The sequence below is a fragment of the Nerophis lumbriciformis genome, linkage group LG21 (assembly GCF_033978685.3).
Source record: "Nerophis lumbriciformis linkage group LG21, RoL_Nlum_v2.1, whole genome shotgun sequence".
Lineage (NCBI taxonomy): Eukaryota > Metazoa > Chordata > Actinopteri > Syngnathiformes > Syngnathidae > Nerophis > Nerophis lumbriciformis.
The window spans coordinates 33,735,599-33,759,058 of record NC_084568.2 but is presented as its reverse complement, the minus strand read 5'-3'; the positions used below and the strand labels follow the sequence as shown (position 1 = coordinate 33,759,058).

At 38.6% G+C, this 23,460-nt stretch overlaps 1 protein-coding gene across 3 annotated transcripts in view; it reads right to left on the bottom strand.

Moving 5' to 3' along the window:
- col16a1 (collagen, type XVI, alpha 1) overlaps positions 1-23,460 on the bottom strand; it is a 375,244-nt gene that overhangs the window by 22,825 nt on the left and 328,959 nt on the right. For all 3 annotated transcript variants that reach the window (XM_072915591.1, XM_072915590.1, XM_072915592.1), the window contains 10 exons: positions 18,244-18,295; positions 18,113-18,168; positions 17,936-17,989; positions 17,808-17,852; positions 17,687-17,740; positions 17,581-17,616; positions 14,510-14,572; positions 14,353-14,424; positions 14,223-14,276; positions 8,905-8,949 (listed from right to left, as the gene is read on the bottom strand). In XM_072915591.1, coding sequence (XP_072771692.1) covers positions 8,905-8,949; positions 14,223-14,276; positions 14,353-14,424; positions 14,510-14,572; positions 17,581-17,616; positions 17,687-17,740; positions 17,808-17,852; positions 17,936-17,989; positions 18,113-18,168; positions 18,244-18,295 — 531 coding nt within the window. The remainder of the gene's footprint in view (positions 1-8,904; positions 8,950-14,222; positions 14,277-14,352; positions 14,425-14,509; positions 14,573-17,580; positions 17,617-17,686; positions 17,741-17,807; positions 17,853-17,935; positions 17,990-18,112; positions 18,169-18,243; positions 18,296-23,460) is intronic.

The following is a 23,460-nucleotide window of genomic DNA, read 5'->3' as shown; positions in this document are numbered from 1 at the left end:
TTGTGTTACGGTGCGGATGTTCTCCTAAAATGTGTTTGTCATTCTTGTTTGGTGTGGGTTCACAGTGTGGCGCATATTAGTAAGAGTGTTAAAGTTGTTTGTATCGCCACCCTCAGTGTGATCTGTATGGCTGTTAACCAAGTATGCATTGCATTCACTTATGTGTGTCTGCAGAAGCCTCATATAACATGTAATTGGGCTGGCAAGCTGTTTGTTCAAGCAGTAGAGGGCGCTAAAGGTAGTGACATCACGGCACGCCCTTATTATTGTTGTTTGGGTGAAAATCAGCATACATTCGAGAGAATAGTTCCCCTAAAATTCGGGAGTCTACCGGAAAAATCGGGAGGGTTGACAAGTGTGACGCTGTCAAGTGCCCTTCATATAAAACTCGCGGGCCGCACTAACGTTACATTTCCATATTAAGGTGCAGGCCGCGTGTCTGAGACCCCTGGTTTATACATAGCACAAAGCAAAAAAAAAAACTTTGTATGTAGTGTTATTTCATTTTAAATTTCAAAAGAGTTTTGTGGCTCCCATTGTTTTCTTTAATTTGTGGAAACGGGTCAAAATGGCTCTGAGTGGTAAAGGTTGCCGACCCCTGGTCTATGTCTTTACTGTGTATATATTTGAACAGTGTTCATTTTGTGTTGATAATATGTTGTGTAAAGGAAATTTCACATTTCTATGAAGCTCAAGATCAGAGCCTGATGTCTCGTGATTTCACTACGTCTTGTGTTTGAGATTGTTTATAGGGTTATTCGAAATAAGTGCTCAACTTCAGCCTCAACCCTTTCGGTCTGTAAAAATGCCAATTTATGCATGTAAAACTGTTTGTTTATTTTGTTGACCACTGACCGAAGAAGTAATAAACCATCTTAACTTATTTGTTGTGGCTACTCGGTGAACTGTGACCACTCCACTTCAACTTAAGGACAGCATGAATCCATTCCAGATAGTTCGTAATAAATAGGTGCACGTTTTTCATACCTGCCATTGTTCTCTGAGTAATTTCACTCAACCAAACCTTTTCTTACATTCCACACTACAAATTAATAGAAGTATGTATGGTACCCGCTGATTGTCGTATCTGATCAATTTTAGTATCGACCGATACGCAAGGTTATAATATCGGAAGTAATAACTCATCATGAATTGATTAACGTGGACCCCGACTTAAACAAGCTGAAAAACGTATTCGGGTGTTACCATTTAGTGGTCAATTGTACGGAATATGTACTGTACTGTGCAATCTACCGTATTTTTCGGAGTATAAGTCGCACCGGCCGAAAATGCATAATAAAGAAGGGGAAAAACATATAAGTCGCACTGGAGTATAAGTCGCATTTTTTGGGGAAATGTATTTGATAAAAGCCAACACCAAGAATAGACATTTGAAAGGTAATTTAAAATAAATAAAGAATAGTGAACAACAGGCTGAATAAGTGTACGTTATATGAGGCATAAATAACCAACTGGTATGTTAACGTAACATATTATGGTAAGAGTCATTCAAATAACTATAACATATAGAACATGCTATACGTTTACCAAACAATCTATCACTCCTAATCGCTAAATCCCATGAAATCTTATACGTCTAGTCTCTTACGTGAATGAGATCAATAATATTATTTGATATTTTACGCTAATGTGTTAAAAATTTCACACGTAAGTCGCTCCTGAGTATAAGTCGCACCCCTGGCCAAACTATGAAAAAAACTGCGACTTATAGTCCGAAAAATACGGTACTAATAAAAGTTTCAATCAATCAAATCAATCAATCAATCAGTTTTGGAAGTTTGAGTCAAATGTTTGACTGTCATTGAGAATGAATGGCAACTGGTTGAGAAGCAACAACAACATCTGAAAAGTATGAAGAGGTAATATTCAGATTATAAAGGAGTGACTGTCTCGGAAAATGTGGTCAAATGAGTTAGGTTAATCCCAAATTGCCAGAAGCACTAAAGATAGCATCATGATTATGGTCATAACTATTAACATGCATATGCTTGGTTGATAATTGTCCACATGACGGTCGTCTCGATGGTGTTTACACACTTTCAATTGCTAATAAAACAATACCCTGCAGCTGAGGCTGACATAAATCTCATTAGTTTGGAAAATATTTGGTGATAAAACATTGACCATACACCAAACAGGATTATCTTATTTTGCAAGCGCCAGAAATTAAAACTGAACACCCAAACAAACCTCAAGGACACAAACATCTGTCCTGTTTAGGAAGGACTTGCATGTCAATTTGTTTAGCCACGCATAATAATTTGTATGCTTTTCCGCCGCGTGTGCTCGCCTACGAGTGTTGCAACATAAATGTATGCACGCTCTGATTTTAATATCAAGGCAAACAAAATGAGCTGGTTACACGTATCTGGGAATGACTTTTCCATTTAACGAGAATTAGACTGTGTGCCAATTCCGCCCTAATTGTAAACATCGCACTAATCAACATAGCGCCCTTATTTGCATTTAGTACACAACAACTCAACATGCTTCATTTGTTTTACGTAAGCAGGAAATTGAACAAAGTTTGTCGTACATTTGTAATCATGTTGTTTCAATTTGATTGGCATATAGTTTTTCTGTGGTTCTCAGCCAACATTCTCTCTTTATTCTCTACATTAGCGCTCCGTTTCCTTGGTGTATTGTATCTGTCAGAAGTCTTTTTACAACATCTTTCAAATTGTATCAAATAGAGATCAACCGATATTTGGCATTTTGACGTATATTGATATTTATCTCTCTCTTTTTTTTTTTCTTTTTTTTTTAAACAACAACAGAACTACATCATCGGATACAATACATACACATACCAGTATTTAATATAAAAAAATAAATACTTAGTGAAGTAGATAGTAATAAACTCGGCTTTTTTTTTAAATAATAAAAAATGTAAGAATAAAAATTACTCTTGTTGTCTATAATTTTCCTCAAAAATGTTTTGATACCTGACAGGGCATTTATTTGAGTTCTTGGGAGAATTGTCGAAGTGTTTCAAACTGCTTTCACCGCAGCGCTAATGCAGCCACACCCCCCTTTATTTAGGAAATTACATTTCCTTTCAGTGAATTGAATTGAAACTTTTATTAGTAGATAGTACAGTACATATTACGTACAATTGACCACTAAATGGCCACACTCGAATAAGTTTTTCAACTTGTTTAAGTTAATCAATTCATGCTATTCATGGTGCTGGTCATCTATTTTGCTTACCTATCAAAACCTCTCAGTTATGCCACTAAATTCTGTTTTTGTTCTTATTTCAGGGCATCTGAAATAACTTTGAGACCTACAAATTTGGGAGATTAGGGGAGTGGGGTTAAGGAGTATATTTATAGGAAGAATTCACTGACATTCAAATATTTCTTATGTGTATATATATATATATATATATATATATATATATATATATATATATATATATATATATATATATACACACAGGTAAAAGCCAGTAAATTAGAATATTTTGAAAAACTTGATTTATTTCAGTAATTGCATTCAAAAGGTGTAACTTGTACATTATATTTATTCATTGCACACAGACTGATGCATTCAAATGTTTATTTCATTTAATTTTGATGATTTGATGTGGCAACAAATGAAAATCCAAAATTCCGTGTGTCACAAAATTAGAATATTACTTAAGGCTAATACAAAAAAGGGATTTTTAGAAATGTTGGCCAACTGAAAAGTATGAAAATGAAAAATATGAGCATGTACAATACTCAATACTTGGTTGGAGCTCCTTTTGCCTCAATTACTGCGTTAATGCGGCGTGGCATGGAGTCGATGAGTTTCTGGCACTGCTCAGGTGTTATGAGAGCCCAGGTTGCTCTGATAGTGGCCTTCAACTCTTCTGCGTTTTTGGGTCTGGCATTCTGCATCTTCCTTTTCACAATACCCCACAGATTTTCTATGGGGCTAAGGTCAGGGGAGTTGGCGGGCCAATTTAGAACAGAAATACCATGGTCCGTAAACCAGGCACGGGTAGATTTTGCGCTGTGTGCAGGCGCCAAGTCCTGTTGGAACTTGAAATCTCCATCTCCATAGAGCAGGTCAGCAGCAGGAAGCATGAAGTGCTCTAAAACTTGCTGGTAGACGGCTGCGTTGACCCTGGATCTCAGGAAACAGTTGATCAAGTATGCCTTGATCAACAGGCATACTTATGTGTGTAAAAGCCGCATATATTATGTGACTGGGCCTGCACGCTGTTTGAAAAGTGGACGTGACGACAGGTTGTAGAGGACGCTAAAGGCAGTGCTTTTAAGTCATTGTTGTCCGGGTGGAAATCGGGAGAAATTCGGGAGAATCGTTGGCCCGGGAGATTTTCGGGAGGAGCACTGAAATTCGAGAGTCTCCCAGGAAAATCGGTAAGGTTGGCAAGTATGCTACAAACCTCCATCCGCAACACTCTGAACGTCGCGCGGAGAGTTTCATGCTCCGTGATTCAATCGATTAACGCGCGACAGAGACGACAAAAAAGATATCTCTGACAAAAATCCAAACTTTGTCTTGACTAACAGGAGATTATTATATAAGTAGAGAGGAGCAGGCAGCAGCTCACACATTCTCATACTTTCTGTAACATCCAGGAAGACATGATGTCAACCGGCTTAAAAAATGTCTCGATTTTCCTAGGAGATTTGCAATGTCTTGAAGGGGGATGTTGATGCTCGTCTTAGACCGGGGGACTCAAACTCAATTTAACTGGGGGCCGCTAGAGGCAGAGTGTGGGAGGGGCCACATTAGGTATTCCACAAGAAAAGCTTTGTTAAAACAATTCCAATCTGCTTGCATGTCTTTATTTTTTAACACAAAATAAGATAAAACAATAAATAAACAAATTAATAAGTAATACAAATATAGTATTATAATATTATGATTTAAGTATAGCTAGGATAGTCTCCAGCTGTATTTAAAATGGATGGATTTAGTATAATATAATATATATTGCTGATGGACAGGTGTCGCTAAGTGACTGCAGAGTGCATTAAGCTACAATGACTTCCTTACTTTTCTATTATATTGCCAGGTATGTATTACTTTGATTTATTTTGTCAGAGAGAGACATATATACATATGATTTACTGCTGGGGCAGCAAATTAAAAAAATTTTTTGGAAGAATGTCCCCGTGTGCCCAATAGAAACAAGGCCGGGCACGCAAGAAAACTCTCCATGGCAACATTGCTGTAGCTTTCACTCATTGACAAATGTTTCTCTGCTTGCGTCAATCCCGTGGATGTCCCGCCCCCTACAGCCATATACTCCACCATGATTGGTAGGTTGGTTCCGCTGCGCACACAACATTGTAAAGTACTATTCATATAAAAGTCTCGGGCTGCGCTAACATTAACATTTCATATTCAGCTGGAGGCCACAAAATATAGTATTGCGGGCGCCAAGTGGCCCTCAGGCCAGAGTTTGAGGCTCTTGTCTTACTAAAGGTGTAAGCACAACATTACCACCGCATAAAACATGATGTACAAACCCCTTTCCATATGAGTGGGGAAATTGTGTTAGATGTAAATATAAACGGATTACAATGATTTGCAAATCATTTTCAACCCATATTCAGTTGAATATGCTACAAAGACAACATATTTGATGTTCAAACTCATAAACCTTTTTTTTTTTTGCAAATAATCATTAACTTTAGAATTTGATGCCAGCAACACGTGACAAAGAAGTTGGGAAAGGTGGCAATAAATACTGATAAAGTTGAGGAATGCTCATCAAACACTTATTTGGAACATCCCACAGGTGAACAGGCAAATTGGGAACAGGTGGGTGCCATGATTGGGTATAAAAGTAGATTCCATGAAATGCTCAGTCATTCACAAACAAGGATGGGGCGAGGGTCACCACTTTGTCAACAAATGCGTGAGCAAATTGTTGAACAGTTTAAGAAAAACCTTTCTCAACCAGCTATTGCAAGGAATGTGGGGATTTCACCATCTACAGTCCGTAATATCATCAAAGGGTTCAGAGAAACTGGAGAAATCACTGCACGTAAGCAGCTAAGCCCGTGACCTTCGATCCCTCAGGATGTACTGCATCAACAAGCGACATCAGTGTGTAAAGGATATCACCACATGGGCTCAGAAACACTTCAGAAACCCACTGTCAGTAACTACAGTTGGTCGCTTGTCAGTAACTACAGTTGGTCGCTACATCTGTAAGTGCAAGTTAAAACTCTCCTATGCAAGGCGAAAACCGTTTATCAACAACACCCAGAAACGCCGTCGGCTTTGCTGGGCCTGAGCTCATCTAAGATGGACTGATACAAAGTGGAAAAGTGTTCTGTGGTCTGACAAGTCCACATTTCAAATTGTTTTTGGAAACTGTGGACGTTGTGTCCGCCGGACCAAAGAGGAAAAGAACCATCCGGATTGTTATAGGCGCAAAGTTGAAAAGGCAGCATGTGTGATGGTATGGGGGTGTATTAGTGCCCAAGACATGGGTAACTTACACATCTGTGAAGGCGCCATTAATACAGGTTTTGGAGCAACATATGTTGCCATCCAAGCAACGTTACCATGGACGCCCCTGCTTATTTCAGCAAGACAATGCCAAGCCACGTGTTACATCAACGTGGCTTCATAGTAAAAGAGTGCGGGTACTAGACTGGCCTGCCTGTAGTCCAGACCTGTCTCCCATTGAAAATGTGTGGCACATTATGAAGCCTAAAATAGCACAACGGAGACCCCCGGACTGTTGAACAACTTAAGCTGTACATCAAGCAAGAATGGGAAAGAATTCCACCTGAGAAGCTTAAAAAATGTGTCTTCTCAGTTCCCAAACGTTTACTGAGTGTTGTTAAAAGGAAAGGCCATGTAACACAGTGGTGAACATGCCCTTTCCCAACTACTTTGGCACGTGTTGCAGCCATGAAATTCTAAGTTAATGATTATTTGCAAAAAAAAAATAAAAGTTTATGAGTTTGAACATCAAATATGTTGTCTTTGTAGTGCATTCAATTGAATATGGGTTGAAAATGATTTGCAAATCATTGTATTCCGTTTATATTTACATCTAGCACAATTTCCCAACTCATATGGAAACGGGGTTTGTAGCTACTGCTCCGACATTTCCTAAAATATTACAAAAAACAACAACTTACAGCCTTGTCCAGCTATTGTCATATAGTATTCATGTATAAATAACTTTAACTGCAAATTAAAGTATATTGAGTCCAAATATCGGTTATCGGCCTCCTTGACTACTAATAATTGTTTTTTTGTCCTGTCCAGCTCCTCAAGCGAGTCATATTGTTGATGTAGATGATTTACTTTAGAAAAGAGAAGTGTGGGATACTTCTCTTGTTGCCTTATTTGCACTGGACTTTATTAAATGGTTTTGTATTATTATTTGGCGCAGCCGGGCCAGAGCAGGAGGGGATTGAAAGAGAAGAAAAAGGAAGATAGAGGGGGAAATTGCGGGGACAAGAGAGCAACAACAACAACAAACACAACAATAACAACAGAACAGCATCAGCAAATACAATATGTACAAACATGATAGTAAAAGTGATAGCAGAGAAGCAGTTAAAAGTAAATATTAACAACACTGAAATGACAATGAACATTATTATACTACAAATGGTGCTATACATTGATAATGTATAACAACAATAATTACCTCTATTATCAACAATACAATTGTTTCAACAATAACAATACATATATGTAATAATAACATGCAACAATACTAGAGATGTCCGATAATGGCTTTTTTGCCGATATCCGGATATTGTCCAATTCTTAATTACCGATTCCGATATCAACCGATACCGATATACGCAGTCGTGGAATTAACACATTATTATGCCTAATTTTGTTGTGATGCCCCGCTGGATGCATTAAACAATGTAACAAGATTTTCCAAAATAAATCAAATCAAGTTATGGAAAAAAAATGCCAACATGGCACTGCCATATTTATTATTGAAGTCACAAAGTGCTTTTTTTTTTTTAACATGCCTCAAAACAGCAGCTTGGAATTTGGGACATGCTCTCTGAGAGAGCATGAGGAGGTTGAGGTGGGCGGGGTTGGTGGGGGTGGCGTCTCGGAAGAGTTCGTGCTGCAAGGGGTTCTGGGTATTTGTTCTGTTGTGTTTATGTCGTGTTACGGTGCGGATGTTCTCCCGAAATGTGTTTGTCATTCTTGTTTGGTGTGGGTTCACAGTGTGGCGCATATTTGTAACAGTGTTAAAGTTGTTTATACGCCCACCCTCAGTGTGACCTGTATGGCTGTTGACCAAGTATGCGAGGCATTCACTTGTGTGTGTCAAAAGCCGTAGATATTATGTGATTGGGCCGGCACGCAAAGTTTTATTGGCACTCTGTACTTCTCCCTACGTCCGTGTACACAGCGGCCTTTTAAAAAGTCATACATTTTACTTTTTGAAACCGATACCGATAATTTTGAAACCGATACCGATCATTTCCGATATTACATTTTAAAACATTTATTAATTTAATTCGGCAGGCTGATATTATCGGACATCTATAAACAAAACATATGTAATAATAACTTGAAATACAAAAGAAAGCAGATAAATAGAGGGGAAGAAAGACAAGCGGACTGTATTAACCTTGTAGATTGTTATAGTAAACATTAAGTTAAGCTTTGTCAGTGTGCCGAGTGTTACCCAGTTTGTCCGAGTGGAACAACGTTAATATATGTTTAAAGAAACATGATTAGATGCGTGAACATATGTATGTTTCTACAGTGAATCATTTAAATAACTTTTACTGCAAATTAAAATAATAATGTTTATAGGTCAGAAAAAAACATATCGGTCAATCCCTATTATCAAAACGCCAATTCGTGTACAGTATATAGCATAGGAGCCAGATAACTTGAACATGAGGTGCTACTCACTGGGATTCCTCGTGGACCCACAGGACCTGGGGGACCCGCCTCTCCCTGAAAGAAAAAAACAAGTCACCTTTAAATGTCAACTATTAGGCATTAATGTCAATTGTAAAAATGCATATATATATATATATATATATATATATATATATATATATATATATATATATATATATATACATACACTCTTAGAAATAAGGGTTCCAAAAGGGTTCTTCTACAAGGGCTGAGGTTCTAACTGGAACCATATACTTCTGAAAAACCCTTTCCCGAAGAAAGGGTTTTTCAAGGGTTCTTGGTAACGCTAATGGTTCCAGTAAGAACCATTTTGATCCAGAGAACCCTTTAAAACCCTTTTTCTGAATAATTGGTTTTAAAAGGGTTCTCACTAACACTAAGGGTTCCAGTAAGAACTATTTTGATCCACAGAACCGTTTTTGGAAGAAAGAGTTCTTCAGGGATTGTTGAAAGCATGGGCAAGATCCTGTGGCACCAGGGACATACTTCCTGATAACATTTGCCAATAATGGTGCAAAATACATTTCCTTGTGACTACTGATACAAATACTTTTCATATACAATTTATTTGTTTATTTTAAAGCAAGCTCTTCTTTCCCAGATCCTGTTGATCAAACTGTAACATAATTGCCCCTCTTGGGATTTGAGCACCTGCCACCCAGCCTAAAGTCACTGGCAATAGTGATTGAGCTAACCAGCTGGCTGCCTTCAGTCATCAGGTCCACCATTCTAGTCTATTACCTTACACCTTCTGATCAGACATACAAATAATGGCAGTCCTATAACTGAAATGTTCTGTTACCAATTTATTTCCACAACCATTAATTATAAGAAAGCAAGATCTTCATCAGCAAATCTTGTTGACTCAGGCAAAGATTAGCTGTGACTGGGAGGACCATTTTTGAAATCTGCCTTGACAACTGCTGTCTGGCTGGTGATTCTGTTTGAGAAATAGCTCAGTGATTTAGGAGCTGGTTCTTGGTGCCAAAGAACCTGGGTTCAAGCCCTGACAAAGGTGGTGATGACAGCTCATGAAAATGCCAGATGGTCTTTGTGAAGCAAACATATACATTTTAGAGTCATGATAGATTAAACATCAGTTATTAACTTATGGAGCAAATCGAATCAATTAAAAAATCAAATTACCAATATCTCCATTCTGTCTCGATGCAATATGTGTATTTTCAGATTTTTGTCTTGATAACTGATATATTTACAGTGGTTTCAAATCTGCATGCACAACAGTGAATGGCTTAATCAATTTGTGAAGCCACTGTTGAATTGTCACTTGTCAATTAGCTCAGCATAATAGACCACAGTCTTTGGTTCTATTGTGGATTTTAGCCTCAACTCGTGCAAAAGGAACATTATAATGTCAACTGTCTTGCCTTCCTGTTCTCCTGTTTGTTGCTCAGAATTTCCTTAATTTGCCAAAAATCGCCCGGACCCGACCCATTGCTGCGCAGCAGTTATAATTGTGTTAATTTAGTTAAGTTAGACTACTCCCTTCTTCAGGAGGAAATTACACACAGCAAAGAACAAGCAAGGGGTTCCCTGCAGCAAGGATATAACCCCTCTTTCTGGGGCATCTAAGTGAGCTATACGACTCACTGGACAAAGGCTTTTGAAAGTTTGTTACAAGTCAGGTGATCTTGGGATACAGTTTGAAGTTGTGAGTTCAAGGCCTGGTTGATGCAGAGTGACCATGTTAATGCATACTGAGGTGATGTGTGGATTAGTGACAGACAATTTAAAAAATATTAAACATTTATTTTACAGACAATTTTACTCATGTATTTGTCTCCTCCTCATACGTTTCCATGATCGGCCTCATCCCATGGCTGCTGTACCCTGCTGACTGGCTTAGTCGAGTTGTGAAGCTGCACATAAGTTCATTGACAGACAACGGTCTTTGATGTCAGAGGCCAAGCCTTAACTGATGCAAAAATCACACTGTAATGCTGACTTTTAGGCTACTACATCAGGGTTTGTTGATGCTGGGAATTGAACCCTGATCTCCCAGGGGAAAGGGCAAGGTTTGGTGTGTTGGGCCAGGGAGCTGGCATGATGGTGGCTGTCATGTGTGAGTTAAGAGCTGGTTGCCCCATGGATTGCACCACATGGTCTGGTCTTCCCTGCCTACAAACCAGGTGTGACATACCAATAGTGATTACTGTGAACAGAACAGAACAAAGAAGAACAGGAGAGAGAACAGAAGAAACTACCGAGAATCAAGGTGAGCTAAATATAATAACTTATTTCAGCATGCTTGACCCTAGCTGAGGACTTTTATGGTAAAAGGTGGACTAAGCATTTGTTTCTTGTTATGTTTTGTTCGTTTGCTTATTTGTTTGTTTTCTTGTAGAAAACAAACAAACAAATTGTATTGTGGTCAAACAATACAATACCTGACAAAGCTCTGCTGAGAGCTGCCATAACAAAATAGGTTACAATATATTTGTACAATTAATCTTGAATCATCCTAAAAAGGTTATCATAGTTGTTATTTTAATGAAATATTATAGTATAAATTGTCAATGTTAGAAGGAGCTTTAACGTTGTCGGTAGCGGCGTTGCGGTCGCCATCCAGCTCGTCTTTGGAGGGATGGGTGGGCTGGTGAGCACCATGGATCTAATACATCCATATGAGCACACACTAATGTGCGGGTAGGAGGAGCAGGGAGACTGGGCTTGAGCTTGGTCTCCAACATAGGGGTAGCAGAAAGATAACACAAGACGAAGGTTACAGAGAGGATGATTCTTCCATATTATATAACTTTTAAAAAAAACATGTACACCTCATCTTAATGGTTACCTCTTGCTATATTGCTTGTCATTTTTCTTGAATGCATATAGGCTCAGGAGAGTGAAGAATGTAGAGAGGATGAAAGGAGCATTGAAGCTCATACCAATGAAATGTCTACAGAGATGCTTAAGGTACATCCAGATCTGAACTCTTTTAAAGGAGAGAATGAGACGAACTTATGCATACCAAAAGACCTTCATGGCAACTGCCAAGGCAGAGGAAATCATCGAAAAGTTTCCCGCACTTAAGCTTCCTAAAATAGTTGGTATCTTCAAGCATTGAATTGATCATATTTAATTGTATGTGTATTATTTCATTTATGATCATCAAGTATTTTGAGATGACACTTTTTATCCCTCCTTACAGCTTCTGTGGGAGATGAAGGAGCAATTCCTTGTAGATGCTGATCGCAGAATGGTCACAGAGCTGGATTGAATGGCAACGAAGATGGTTCAAAGAGCATCTATGTGTGACCTAAAGGACTGCTGCCAGTGGGCAATCAATGCCTGCCTGGATGATTCAGTAAGACGAGGTATCTAGGCCTATATGTGTATCTATAGGAGCCACAATCTGTATTTCTGAAAAACAAAAAATATAACAGAATAATTGTATTTCCTCAGGACTCTTAGGGATGCAGCAATTCTACTGCTGCCTTTCATTTTCAGAGAGGACTCATCCTTTCTATACACTCTACTGGCGGTAAATACTGCATTTAAGGTCAAGATTTAGGAATTGGCATTATCCATATTATGGCAACATTGAGTCATTTTGCTGTTTTCACAGCAGGTTGTATTTACTGACATGTATCTGTTTTTATTGCATAGGAGCCAAGCGTGCCTACTCCAGCAATCATGCTCCATAACACACACGAGAGGAACCCTTTGCAGGCACAAAGGATAACCCTATACCTGGATGGTATACAGGTTTTGACTGAGGACAGCAGCATGGACATATCATATGCTATGAGTGCATTAATGTCACTCTATATTGTTTTTGCTGTCCAGTACCCAAAGGAACTGAGAAAAACTCTTATTTTCATTGAAAGATTTGTGTTGGGGATCAAGGACCACAGTGTTGTACCCATTTCAGTGAAGAGACTATACAACTGTGTCGGAAGTGGGGAGTAGTGAGTAGATGTGTTGCAGCATGGGATTTCATGCTTTATGTTCTTGTTAATGGTCAAATTCCTGCTGCTGCCCTTTGGTTGTACATATTGATAAAAAAAATATCCCTTTTTAATACATATTTTGGACCAATACATTTTGTTTGGGTTTGGCATAGTGACGTCCCTAGACTTCCATTATTGTTACAATACGTACCATTTTGAGTACTTGTTACATAACACTGAAAAGTATTTCAACATTATTTAAATCAATGTGAAAACTTTGTGGGATTCCCTCACTTTCTCATGATTCTGTTCCACTGTCACAATTAGTACATACAGTATGTACACTGATTCTTTTCATTGGACCATGCATTATTTTATTGTTTGTAGATAGCTTACAATAAGGCGCAGTAAATGCAGTAAGTGCACCTTGGATTGATTGAACTAAAACTATTTTGTGTCTCTTTCTGCCATGTCACCATTGCTGGAGATTTATTTACACAAATTCACCTACTGAGGACAGCATGATGTGTCTGGCCTGTCATGTTGCTGATTCCACTGGACCTATGCTGACTTTTGACCTGTTCTCCCCTGGGACCTACACAGCCTCTCCTGTTTTGTTGGACTATCTTTAAATAAATGTTTTTCACATTAAAATGTTTTGAATGTTTGTTCAATGTCAACATGATAAATGACCACAATATAATATGAACTAAACTGATCTGTAGAATACAATATGGTTCTTTATAGAACCCTCAGAAGACAAGACGGTTATCGGTGAAAACCTTTGAAAAGGGATGTTTTTAGAACCCCCTGTGTCAGGTCTAGATGAAACCTTTGAAACATGAAAGAGTTCTTAGTGGAACTCTCTGTGTGGGTTGTAGATGAAACCCTTGAAACATGAAAGGGTTCTTAGTGGAACTCCCTGCATGGGTTCTAGATGAAACCCTTGAAATACGAAAGGGTTCTTAGTGGAACTCCCTGCGTGGGTTCTAGATGAAACCCTTGAAATACAAAAGCGTTCTTAGTGGAACTCCCTGTGTGGGTTCTAGATGAAACCCTTGAAATACGAAAGGGTTCTTAGTGGAACTCCCTGTGTGGGTTCTAGATGAAACCCTTGAAACATGAAAGGGTTCTTAGTGGAACTCCCTGCGTGGGTTCTTTGTAGAACCTCTCATGGGGGGTTCTGGGTGGAACCTTACACACACAGTTCTAGGTATAACCCTTCATGTTGGGTTCTAGGTAGAACCCTCCAAAAGGGTTCCAAGTGGAACCTTTATAAAAAGGTTCTACCTGGAGCCAAAAAGGGTTCTCCTATGAGGACGAGCCGAAGAACCTTATATGGTTCTACTTAGCACTTTTATTTCTAAGAGTGTATATATATATATAACTTACCCGAAGTCCTGGCTTTCCGTCTTTGCCATCTATTCCTTCTATACCGGGAGGACCCTGTGATTGCAAGCACCGGCAGTGAAATAAAAAAAAAAAAAGCAGAACGTATAATCTTATATTGGAATGTACATACCATCAGTCCTGGGGAGCCCGGCGAGCCTGAAGGTCCTGTTGGTCCTTGAGAACCTTGGCTACCACCATTGCCCTGTGAGCCAGGGAATGAAGAGGAAATATTCAACACAAATACTGTACTCTTATTCCGAGATATTGAATCCATAGTTTGTACTCACCTTTTCACCCTTGAGCCCTGGGAGTCCTTCCCGTCCTGGTTTGCCAGCGAGACCTGGTGCACCCTGAGTATGAATTAGTCATGTATTAGTATGAACTGAATCAAGGGAGAATGACAACTGTACACTAGATCATTTAGTTGCAATTATAATTGCAAGCAGGCGATAATTAAAGGATTTGAAAACAACGCACGTCAACTGTCTAATAAAACGTATGTTTGGTTCTTATGTGGAGAAAGCAGGAACAATGTGTAACGATATATCAACGGTTTGTTGCGGAAACAGCACAATTGCGGTCCTCTCGCATAGCTCACACTTTTTGTTTCTGTCTACAGAGCAAAGCCTGCTGGGTAATGTAGCATATAAACATTTAGCAACAGATCGGCATCCTAACTTCCAAGTGTTTGATGTATTTATTTAAGTTTTACTGATTCAGGGTAAGAGAAATAAGAACATATTTTTATTTTCAATGCTGACCGAGCAAAGAGGCAGCATCTGCATGTTAGAGATGTTGAAGTGTGATGATAATGACTCGTCGTCACACAGTTACCAACAAAAAAAGCGCTATAGGTCACTCTCAACAGTTCACAAATGCTCTTAATGTGTGGGGGTAAATGTGTTGGAACATAAATGAATGCTTAAGATAGAAAAACACTTTTCACACGGCAAAAACTGAAATCTAAGTAAGATTAAATATCTCAAATAAGGGTGATATTTGCTAATTTTCTGTCTGATAAGATAATTCTTCTCACTAAGCCGATTTCATGTTAGAGTGTTTTACTTGTTTTAAGTGTGTTGGTCCTAAATGATCTCAGTAAGATATTACAGCTTGTTGCTGAGATGTGATGACCTATATTGAGTAAAACATGCTTGAAACTAGAATATCAAGTGTTGCAAAGCTGTGTCATCAACACTCACAAGTATAAAACTACTTTTTTAAAGTAATAATTTCTTACTTCAAACATGAAAAAAAAATCATTATGTCAATTTAATCATTATGTTAATTTAAGAATATTTTTCAACATATTGAGCAAAAAGGTCTCTTTTTTTTCTATCAAGAAAAGTGCACTTGTGAGAATATAATTATTTTAAGGTATATTTGGGTTCATTGAGGTTAGCTAATTTTACTTGTTTTGGAAAGTCTTGACAAGCCGAATGTTCTTGTTCTATTGGCAGATAATTTTGCTTAGTTCAAATAAAATACCCCTAATTTTTTAAATTTTTTTAATTGTTTTTGAACACTGACTTTTTGCAGTGCAGGCGTAAAACAAACAGAATGTCTGCAACTTGTGGACGACAGAGCAGACAGCGGACAAAAAGGAAGTCTTTGGTGGTGTTTCTTTCTGTAATTGGAACTAATTATTGCTATTATTAGTTATAATTAATGAATACAGTAATTTGACAATGAGCTCTGAAAATGTGCTTTTACAGCCCTGTGGTATAAAACAAGTAAAACATCAATAAAGTATTTGTTTTCCAATCGTTGTTGAAATCATGTGGTTACAAGGATCACTTAAATGGAAAAGTTAACATTGTTAACGAATGTATGAAACAGTACAGTTTGATTTGGTAAAATTGCAAACAGCTAGATGTACAAAGGAAACTATAACCTGCTACCAAAGAATGTACAACAATTCTTCTCTACTAAAGAGGAGAAATATAACCTTAATTTAAAACATTTGTATGCACGTACAACACTTAGAACAGTGGTTCTTAACCTGGGTTCGATCGAACCCTAGGGGTTCAGTGAGTCGGCCTCAGGGGTTCGGCAGAGCCTCCGCCGCGGAGGTCAAGACACACACGACTTATCGTGTAAACACAAACTTCTCCCTGTCGGCGTATTATGGATACACCCAAACAATGTTCCTCTAATTTTCCATATGTGTGAGCAAACGCAAAAACACCTTGAGCATTCATGTGGAGCACATGTGAGCGACGTCAGACCTGCAGCACACCTGTCCCAAACCTGACTAAATAAGAAGTTCAATGTTTTATCATTATAATCAAATGACAGCAGTCATTTCCATGAAATTATTTTTTAATATAAGTGTTTTGGCCCACTTACAATGACTATAACATATTGTTTTTCATGAGCTGTGTACTAGTATTATATTTCTGGGTGGGGGTCCTGCTTTGGAAATAATTTGTACCACTTTCAGATATCACATTTAGTTCCCACTAAAACATTCACATGTTGCACAATGAGATGTAAACATGGGATCATGTGTACATTCCTGTAACTTTCTGTTTGTAAAATATATCTTCATTAGTATTTCTTTAATATAATAAATCATTTTATGATTATGGTTCGGTGAATGCGCATATGAAACTGGTGGGGTTCGGTACCTCCAACAAGGTTAAGAACCACTGACTTAGAACCTTTAGCATATCAGTATGTGGAATTAAATGATGCAATGGATTAACATTGTACTCATATGATCCAGTTTAAGAGGTTGTTCAAATTAAAAGTGCTTACAAAGTACAAAGAAGAATTATGAGAAATACTTACAACCTTATTGAAAATAAGATATTCTTCATCTCAGTATGTTAATAATGACTGACTTAATTATATATTACAAAACTGTTGTATTACTCATTCACGGATGTCATTTTACTATAAAAAAAAAGTCATTAAATGAATGTATATAATTGTAAACGCTCTGAAGTGGGAAAGGGGTAGGATTAAATAAGATTTGCTTCTTCCTACTCCTTTTTGGACAAAGTGAAATGATATGAAATTGTGTGATGTATTATGCTGTAAGTGTGTTCATGTTCGAAATAAACTAAAGAAAGAAAGAAAGAAAATTATATAAAAAATGAGCCTCAAATTTCTAAAAAATAAATTTGTAGCGACATTTTAGGCCGCGACAATCCCACAAAAAGCCAGCAAAATCCTGGTGGGAGTGTCAAATGTAACTTTGGAGTTAATTACAATTAATGGGGGAAATGGCATTCACAGTGGTAATTAGAGACCATGCCAGGGTTTTAACTCACGACTATAGGACACTTGGTGGTTAGCAGCATCAATAATTCAAACACAAAATGTATGTATGAGTGAAAATATGAAATCATACCGGTGGTCCTGGGAATCCTGGTTGTCCTTGAAAGCCCTTCAAAGAAAACATAAAACAAGTGAAATAGTTGTAATTCAGCTTTGGTATACTATTTGACCACACTCACCTGATCTCCCTTTGGTCCATCAGGTCCTGCTGGTCCAGTGTCTCCTTTACCTCCCTGCAAACAAAGAAGAGGTCAGTTACTTTGCATATGCTCAAAACAAGCAAACAAACGAAAGACTGACTGCTGCGCCCGCCTGTCCTTGGTACCCGGGGAGACCAGCAGGACCCTGCAGCAAGGGTGAGAATGTCAAACACTACCTGCAGCTACATTGCGTTTAACGAGACACACGGCATTAGTGTCGGGACGTACCGCTTCTCCTTTCTCACCGGCGGCTCCTGGGCTCCCACGCTCAGCCTTCAATCCCTGCAGGAAAAAAAAGAAAGGAGCAGTTAGTGAGTGAAAGTAACCACCAATGTTTCCATCCCAGGTGTCGGACCCCTGTCAATCCCACCGGTCTTTTATAATGAGGCTAGCAAAGTTGCTTACAGGCATTCCAGGAGGCCCCATGGAACCTGGATACCCAGGAGTCCCTGAAGGGCCCTAAGGCAAAGATGGTGGAAAAAATTAGTTGTCTACATGATATCATTGCAGAGGTATCGATTGGCAGATACTTTCCTGTTCACCCTTGAGTCCAGCTGGTCCTGATGGCCCTTGCTCACCTGGCTGACCCTAATGAGGTGAGGGAAGGGGATGTAATATGTATGTTTGGAGAAAACTAGAGATGTCCGATAATGGCTTTTTTGCCGATATCCAACTCTTAATTACCGATTCCAATATCAACCGATAACGATATATACAGTCGTGGAATTAACACATTATTATGCCTAATTTTGTTGTGATGTCCCGCTGGATGTATTAAACCAGGGGTGCTCACACTTTTTCTGCAGGCGAGCTACTTTTCAATTGATCAAGTCGTGGGGATCTACCTCATTCATATATATAATTTATATTTACTTATTTATGAAATATATGTTTTTGTTAACAAGTTAAAGGTATTTAATGATAATGCAAGCATGTTTAACACATATAGTTAATATTGTTAAAAAATGAAAGGTGTTTAAAGATAATACAAGCATGTTTAACACATAGATTCCTTTCTTTCATGAAGACAAGAATATAAGTTGGTGTATTACCTGATTCTGATGACTTGCATTGATTGGACAGTGGTGCTGATAACATCCGCATTTTCGAATGGAGGAGAAAAAAAGTCCTCCTTTCTGTCTAATACCACATGAAAGTGGTTGGTTTTTGGCATCTTATTTGTCCAGCTTCCGTACTCCTTTGTATACACTTTACAAGAAATACATGGTCAGCAAACTCCGTAGCTTGCTAGCTTGTGCACGCCAGCTTTCTGAGACTCTTATTTTGTTAGCGCAACTGTGTCTTTGGAGTTTTGACGACAGGTACGGCGCCAGAGTCTGTTGAAATAAAGTGTTTCTCGCCTTCCAGTCGGTAATTTTAATGAGCTGGCAGCAGCCAGCGTCATCTCAGAAGACCCTTGGGTGCCGTGAATGTCAATCAAGTGACAAAAGTGACGTCATAGTGAAGATTTATGATCGCTCATTTTTAGGACTATTTTTTTAATGCCTGGCTGGTGATCGACTGACACACCTTCCGAGATCGACCGGTAGCTCGCGATCGACGTAATGAGCACCCCTGCATTAAACAATGTAACAAGGTTTTCCAAAAGAAATCAACTCAAGTTATGCATTATTTTTTATAACATGCCTCAAAACAGCAGCTTGGAATTTGGGACATGCTCTCCCTGAGAGAGTATGAGGAGGTTGAGGTGTGTGGGGTTGAGGTTGGGGGGGGGGGTTATATTGTAGCGTCCCGAAAGAGTTAGCGCTGCAAGGGGTTCTGGGTATTTGTTCTGTTGTGTTTATGTTGTGTTACGGTGCGGATGTTCTCCCGAAATGTGTTTGTCATTCTTGTTTGGTGTGGGTTCACAGTGTGGCGCATATTTGTAACAGTGTTAAAGTTGTTTATACGCCCACCCTCGGTGTGACCTGTATGGCTGTTGATCAAGTATGACTTGCATTCACTTGTGTGTGTGAAAAGCCGTAGATATTATGTGATTGGGCTGGCACGCCCCCAATATTGTTGTCTGGGTGGAAATCGGGAGGAATTCGGGAGAATGGTTTCCCCGGGAGATTTTCGGGAGGGGCACTGAAATCCGTGAGTCTCCCGGGAAAATCGGGAAAGTTGGCAAGTATGACTGCTCTGTACTTGTCCCTACGTCCGTGTACCCCTCAGTACAGCAGCGTTTTAAAAAGTCATATATTATACTTTTTGAAACCGATACCGATAATTTCCGATATTACATTTTAAAGCATTTATCGGCCGATAATATCAGCAGTCCGATATTATCGGACATCTCTAGAATAAACATGCAAGGACAAGTCAAGTCGATATTACAAATATAATGTCTCCTTCTGGAATCACTTTCATTTTAATGAGTTTTGCTAACTACATGCAGTATGTATCATCCTTAAACAATCCAAGTCCACCATTTATTAAAGTGAAGTAGTAGTACTGTGTTATATACAAGGTCTACTACAGTAAAGGCTCAAAAAGCCAAACAATCCACTGTGTTGTTCTGGCGAGACACGCTCCCCAAGGCATGCGGAAATGTAATTACACTAAATAATGCTATATTTTTGTAGCCCGTTCATTTGATATACAACTTTCACACTGCACACAACCAAATGTATGTTTGATTTGGTTATGTTTTTTCTGCTGAGAAAGGCGCCCAGCATGCCTTGTGGCACTTGATTTCCAACATATTTATATGTGTACCATAACCTAATACATCATACATTAGATCCTTTAACAGTTTGAGGCGTGAAACGTATGTATATTAAAAGACAAAACTACAGAAATATAGCATGAGAGATTCCTTCAATGCGCAATTAGATTTCCACATTCCTTGGATTCATACACATGCGCGGGTGCAAGAATTCCAATGGGGAGCACGCCTCGTAAAAATGTAAATGGGCAGTGAAATAATTGGTTTCAGGTTCTAACTGTTGCCGTCGTGAAGACGAGACATTGCACAGTTAGAGATATTACACTCTAAAACTCTAAACTCTAAAAATTAAATACTGTATAATACAGGGGTCGGCAACCCAAAATGTTGAAAGAGCCATATTGGACCAAAAATACAAAAACAAATCTGTCTGGAGCCGGAACAAATTAAAAGCCATATTACATACAGATAGTGTGTCATGAGATTTAAATTGAATTAAGAGGACTTAAAGGAAACTAAATGAGCTCAAATATAGCTACAAATGAGGCATAATGATGCAATATGTACATATAGCTAGCCTAAATAGCATGTTAGCATCGATTAGCTTGCAGTCATGCAGTGACCAAATATGTCTGATTAGCACTCCAACAAGTCAATAACATCAACAAAACTCACCTTTGTGCATTCATGCACAACGTTAAAAGTTTGGTGGACAAAATGAGACAGAAAAAGAAGTGGCATAAAACACGTCCTAGAAAGTCGGAGAAAGTTATACAAGTAAACAAACTACGGTGAGTTCAAGGACCGCCAAAATTAGTAGGACAAAACGGCACTCGCCAAATACTCGAATCAGTGAAGCATGTTTAATATAAACAGTGTGCTTTATAACAATTAGGGAGGTTTGTGTCATGTTTGTCCTCCTACAGAAACCATATTAAAACAAAATTATTATTTTTTTCCCCTCATCTTTTTCCATTTTTCATACATTTTTGAAAAAGCTCCAGAGAGCCACTAGGGCGGCGCTAAAGAGCCGCGGGTTGCCGACCCCTGGTATAATACAACTAAAATAATATAATACTCATTCTTGTAAGATAATTACGATAGAGATACTCCAAGCAACATTTACACGTTTTAAAATACTAAACAACTAAAACAATCCATACTTACTAAACCGTCCCATGTGTGATGTCTGTAGGAGTGTTTTTATACATATTTGTACGGGCTATCGCAATGTAATCAATATGTTAACACGCTTACAAGTGTCTGTGTTAGTATTATTCTTTTTGTATTGTTTCAGTTTCATAAATTCACCAAAACATCACAGTATTTGAGTCTGTTTCGCTGATTGTAAAGCTAACTTCCGCAGCCCTGGTTAAAGTTAAAGTTAAAGTACCAATGATTGTCACACACACACTAGGTGTGGCGAGATTATTCGCTGCATTTGACCCATCACTCTTGATCACCCCCTGGGAGGTGAGGGGAGCAGTGGGCAGCAGCGGTGGCCGCGCCCGGGAATCATTTTGGTGATTTAACCCCCAATTCCAACCCTTGATGCTGAGTGCCAAGCAGGGAGGTAATGGGTCCCCTTTTTATAGTCTTTGGTATGACTCGGCCGGGGTTTGAACTCACAACCTACCGATCTCAGGGCGGACACTCTAACCACTAGGCCACTGAGTAGGTTCACCATGAATTGATTAACGTGGACCACGACTTAAACAAGTTGAAAAACTTATTGGAGTGTTACCATTTACATATTGTACAGAATATGTACTGTACTGTGCAATCTACTAATAAAAGTTTCAATCAATCAATCAATCAATTCCCTTGTTTAATTAACCGTTTTACTGCAGTGTTACAGACACCGTTTGAAAACAATTAGGGTATGTAAATAAACATTTACAAAATCTTTTGTATCAGTATAAATTTGCGGCTTATGGTCCGGTGCGGCTAATATATGTAAAAATAATTACCGTATTTTTCGGGCTATAAGTCGCAGTTTTTTTTCATAGTTTGGCCGGGGGTGCGACTTATACTCAGGAGCGACTTATGTGTGAAATTATTAACACATTACCGTAAAATATCAAATAATATTATTTATCTCATTCGCGTGAGCGACGAAGAAAATGTCCGCAATCGTCTCACACGCCAACCAATAAGAATTTGGCGGGGGCGGGTCATGGCAGAAGTGCATTGTGGGATGCTAACTGCTATATGCAAAAGTGAAATCTAAGTAAGATGAAATATGTCAAATAAGGGTGATATTTGCTTATTTTCTGTCTGATAAGATCATTCTTCTCACTAAGCAGATTTTATGTTAGAGTGTTTTACTGCTGGAGCTATTAAAATGGATCACATCAACATTAACGGTAACTTATAAAAACTGAGAAGGACTGAACTAAAATGGCACCGAAAAGGAAATCATATACTGCAGATTACAAGAGTCGACACCGGGGAGGAAGATTTCATGGGATTTAGCGATTAGGAGTGACAGATTGTTTGGTAAACGTATAGCATGTTCTATATGTTATAGTTATTTGAATGACTCTTACCATAATATGTTACGTTAACATACCAGTTGGTTATTTATGCCTCATATAACGTACACTTATTCAGCCTGTTGTTCACTATTCTTTATTTATTTTAAATTGCCTTTCAAATGTCTATTCTTGGTGTTGGCTTTTATCAAATACATTTACCCAAAAATTTCGACTTATACTCCAGTGCGACTTATATATGTTTTTTCCTTCTTTATTGTGCATTTTCGGCTGGAGCGACTTATAGTCCGAGAAATACGGTATTTCTTCTAAAATTTGGTGGGTGCTGCTTAAATACCGGCGCGCTCGATAGCCCCGAAAGTAAGATGTATATTTTGTTTTCTTTTTTGATTGTGTTACAAATAAGTATGGAGCATGTACGTGTGAACTACAACTGATAAATATTTGATTATTAGTGGCCTAGTGGTTAGAGTGTCCGCCCTGAGATGGGTAGGTTGTGAGTTCAAACCCCGGTCGAGTCATACCAAAGACTATAAAAATGGGAGCCATTACCTCCCTGCTTGGCACTCAGCATCAAGGGTTGGAATTGG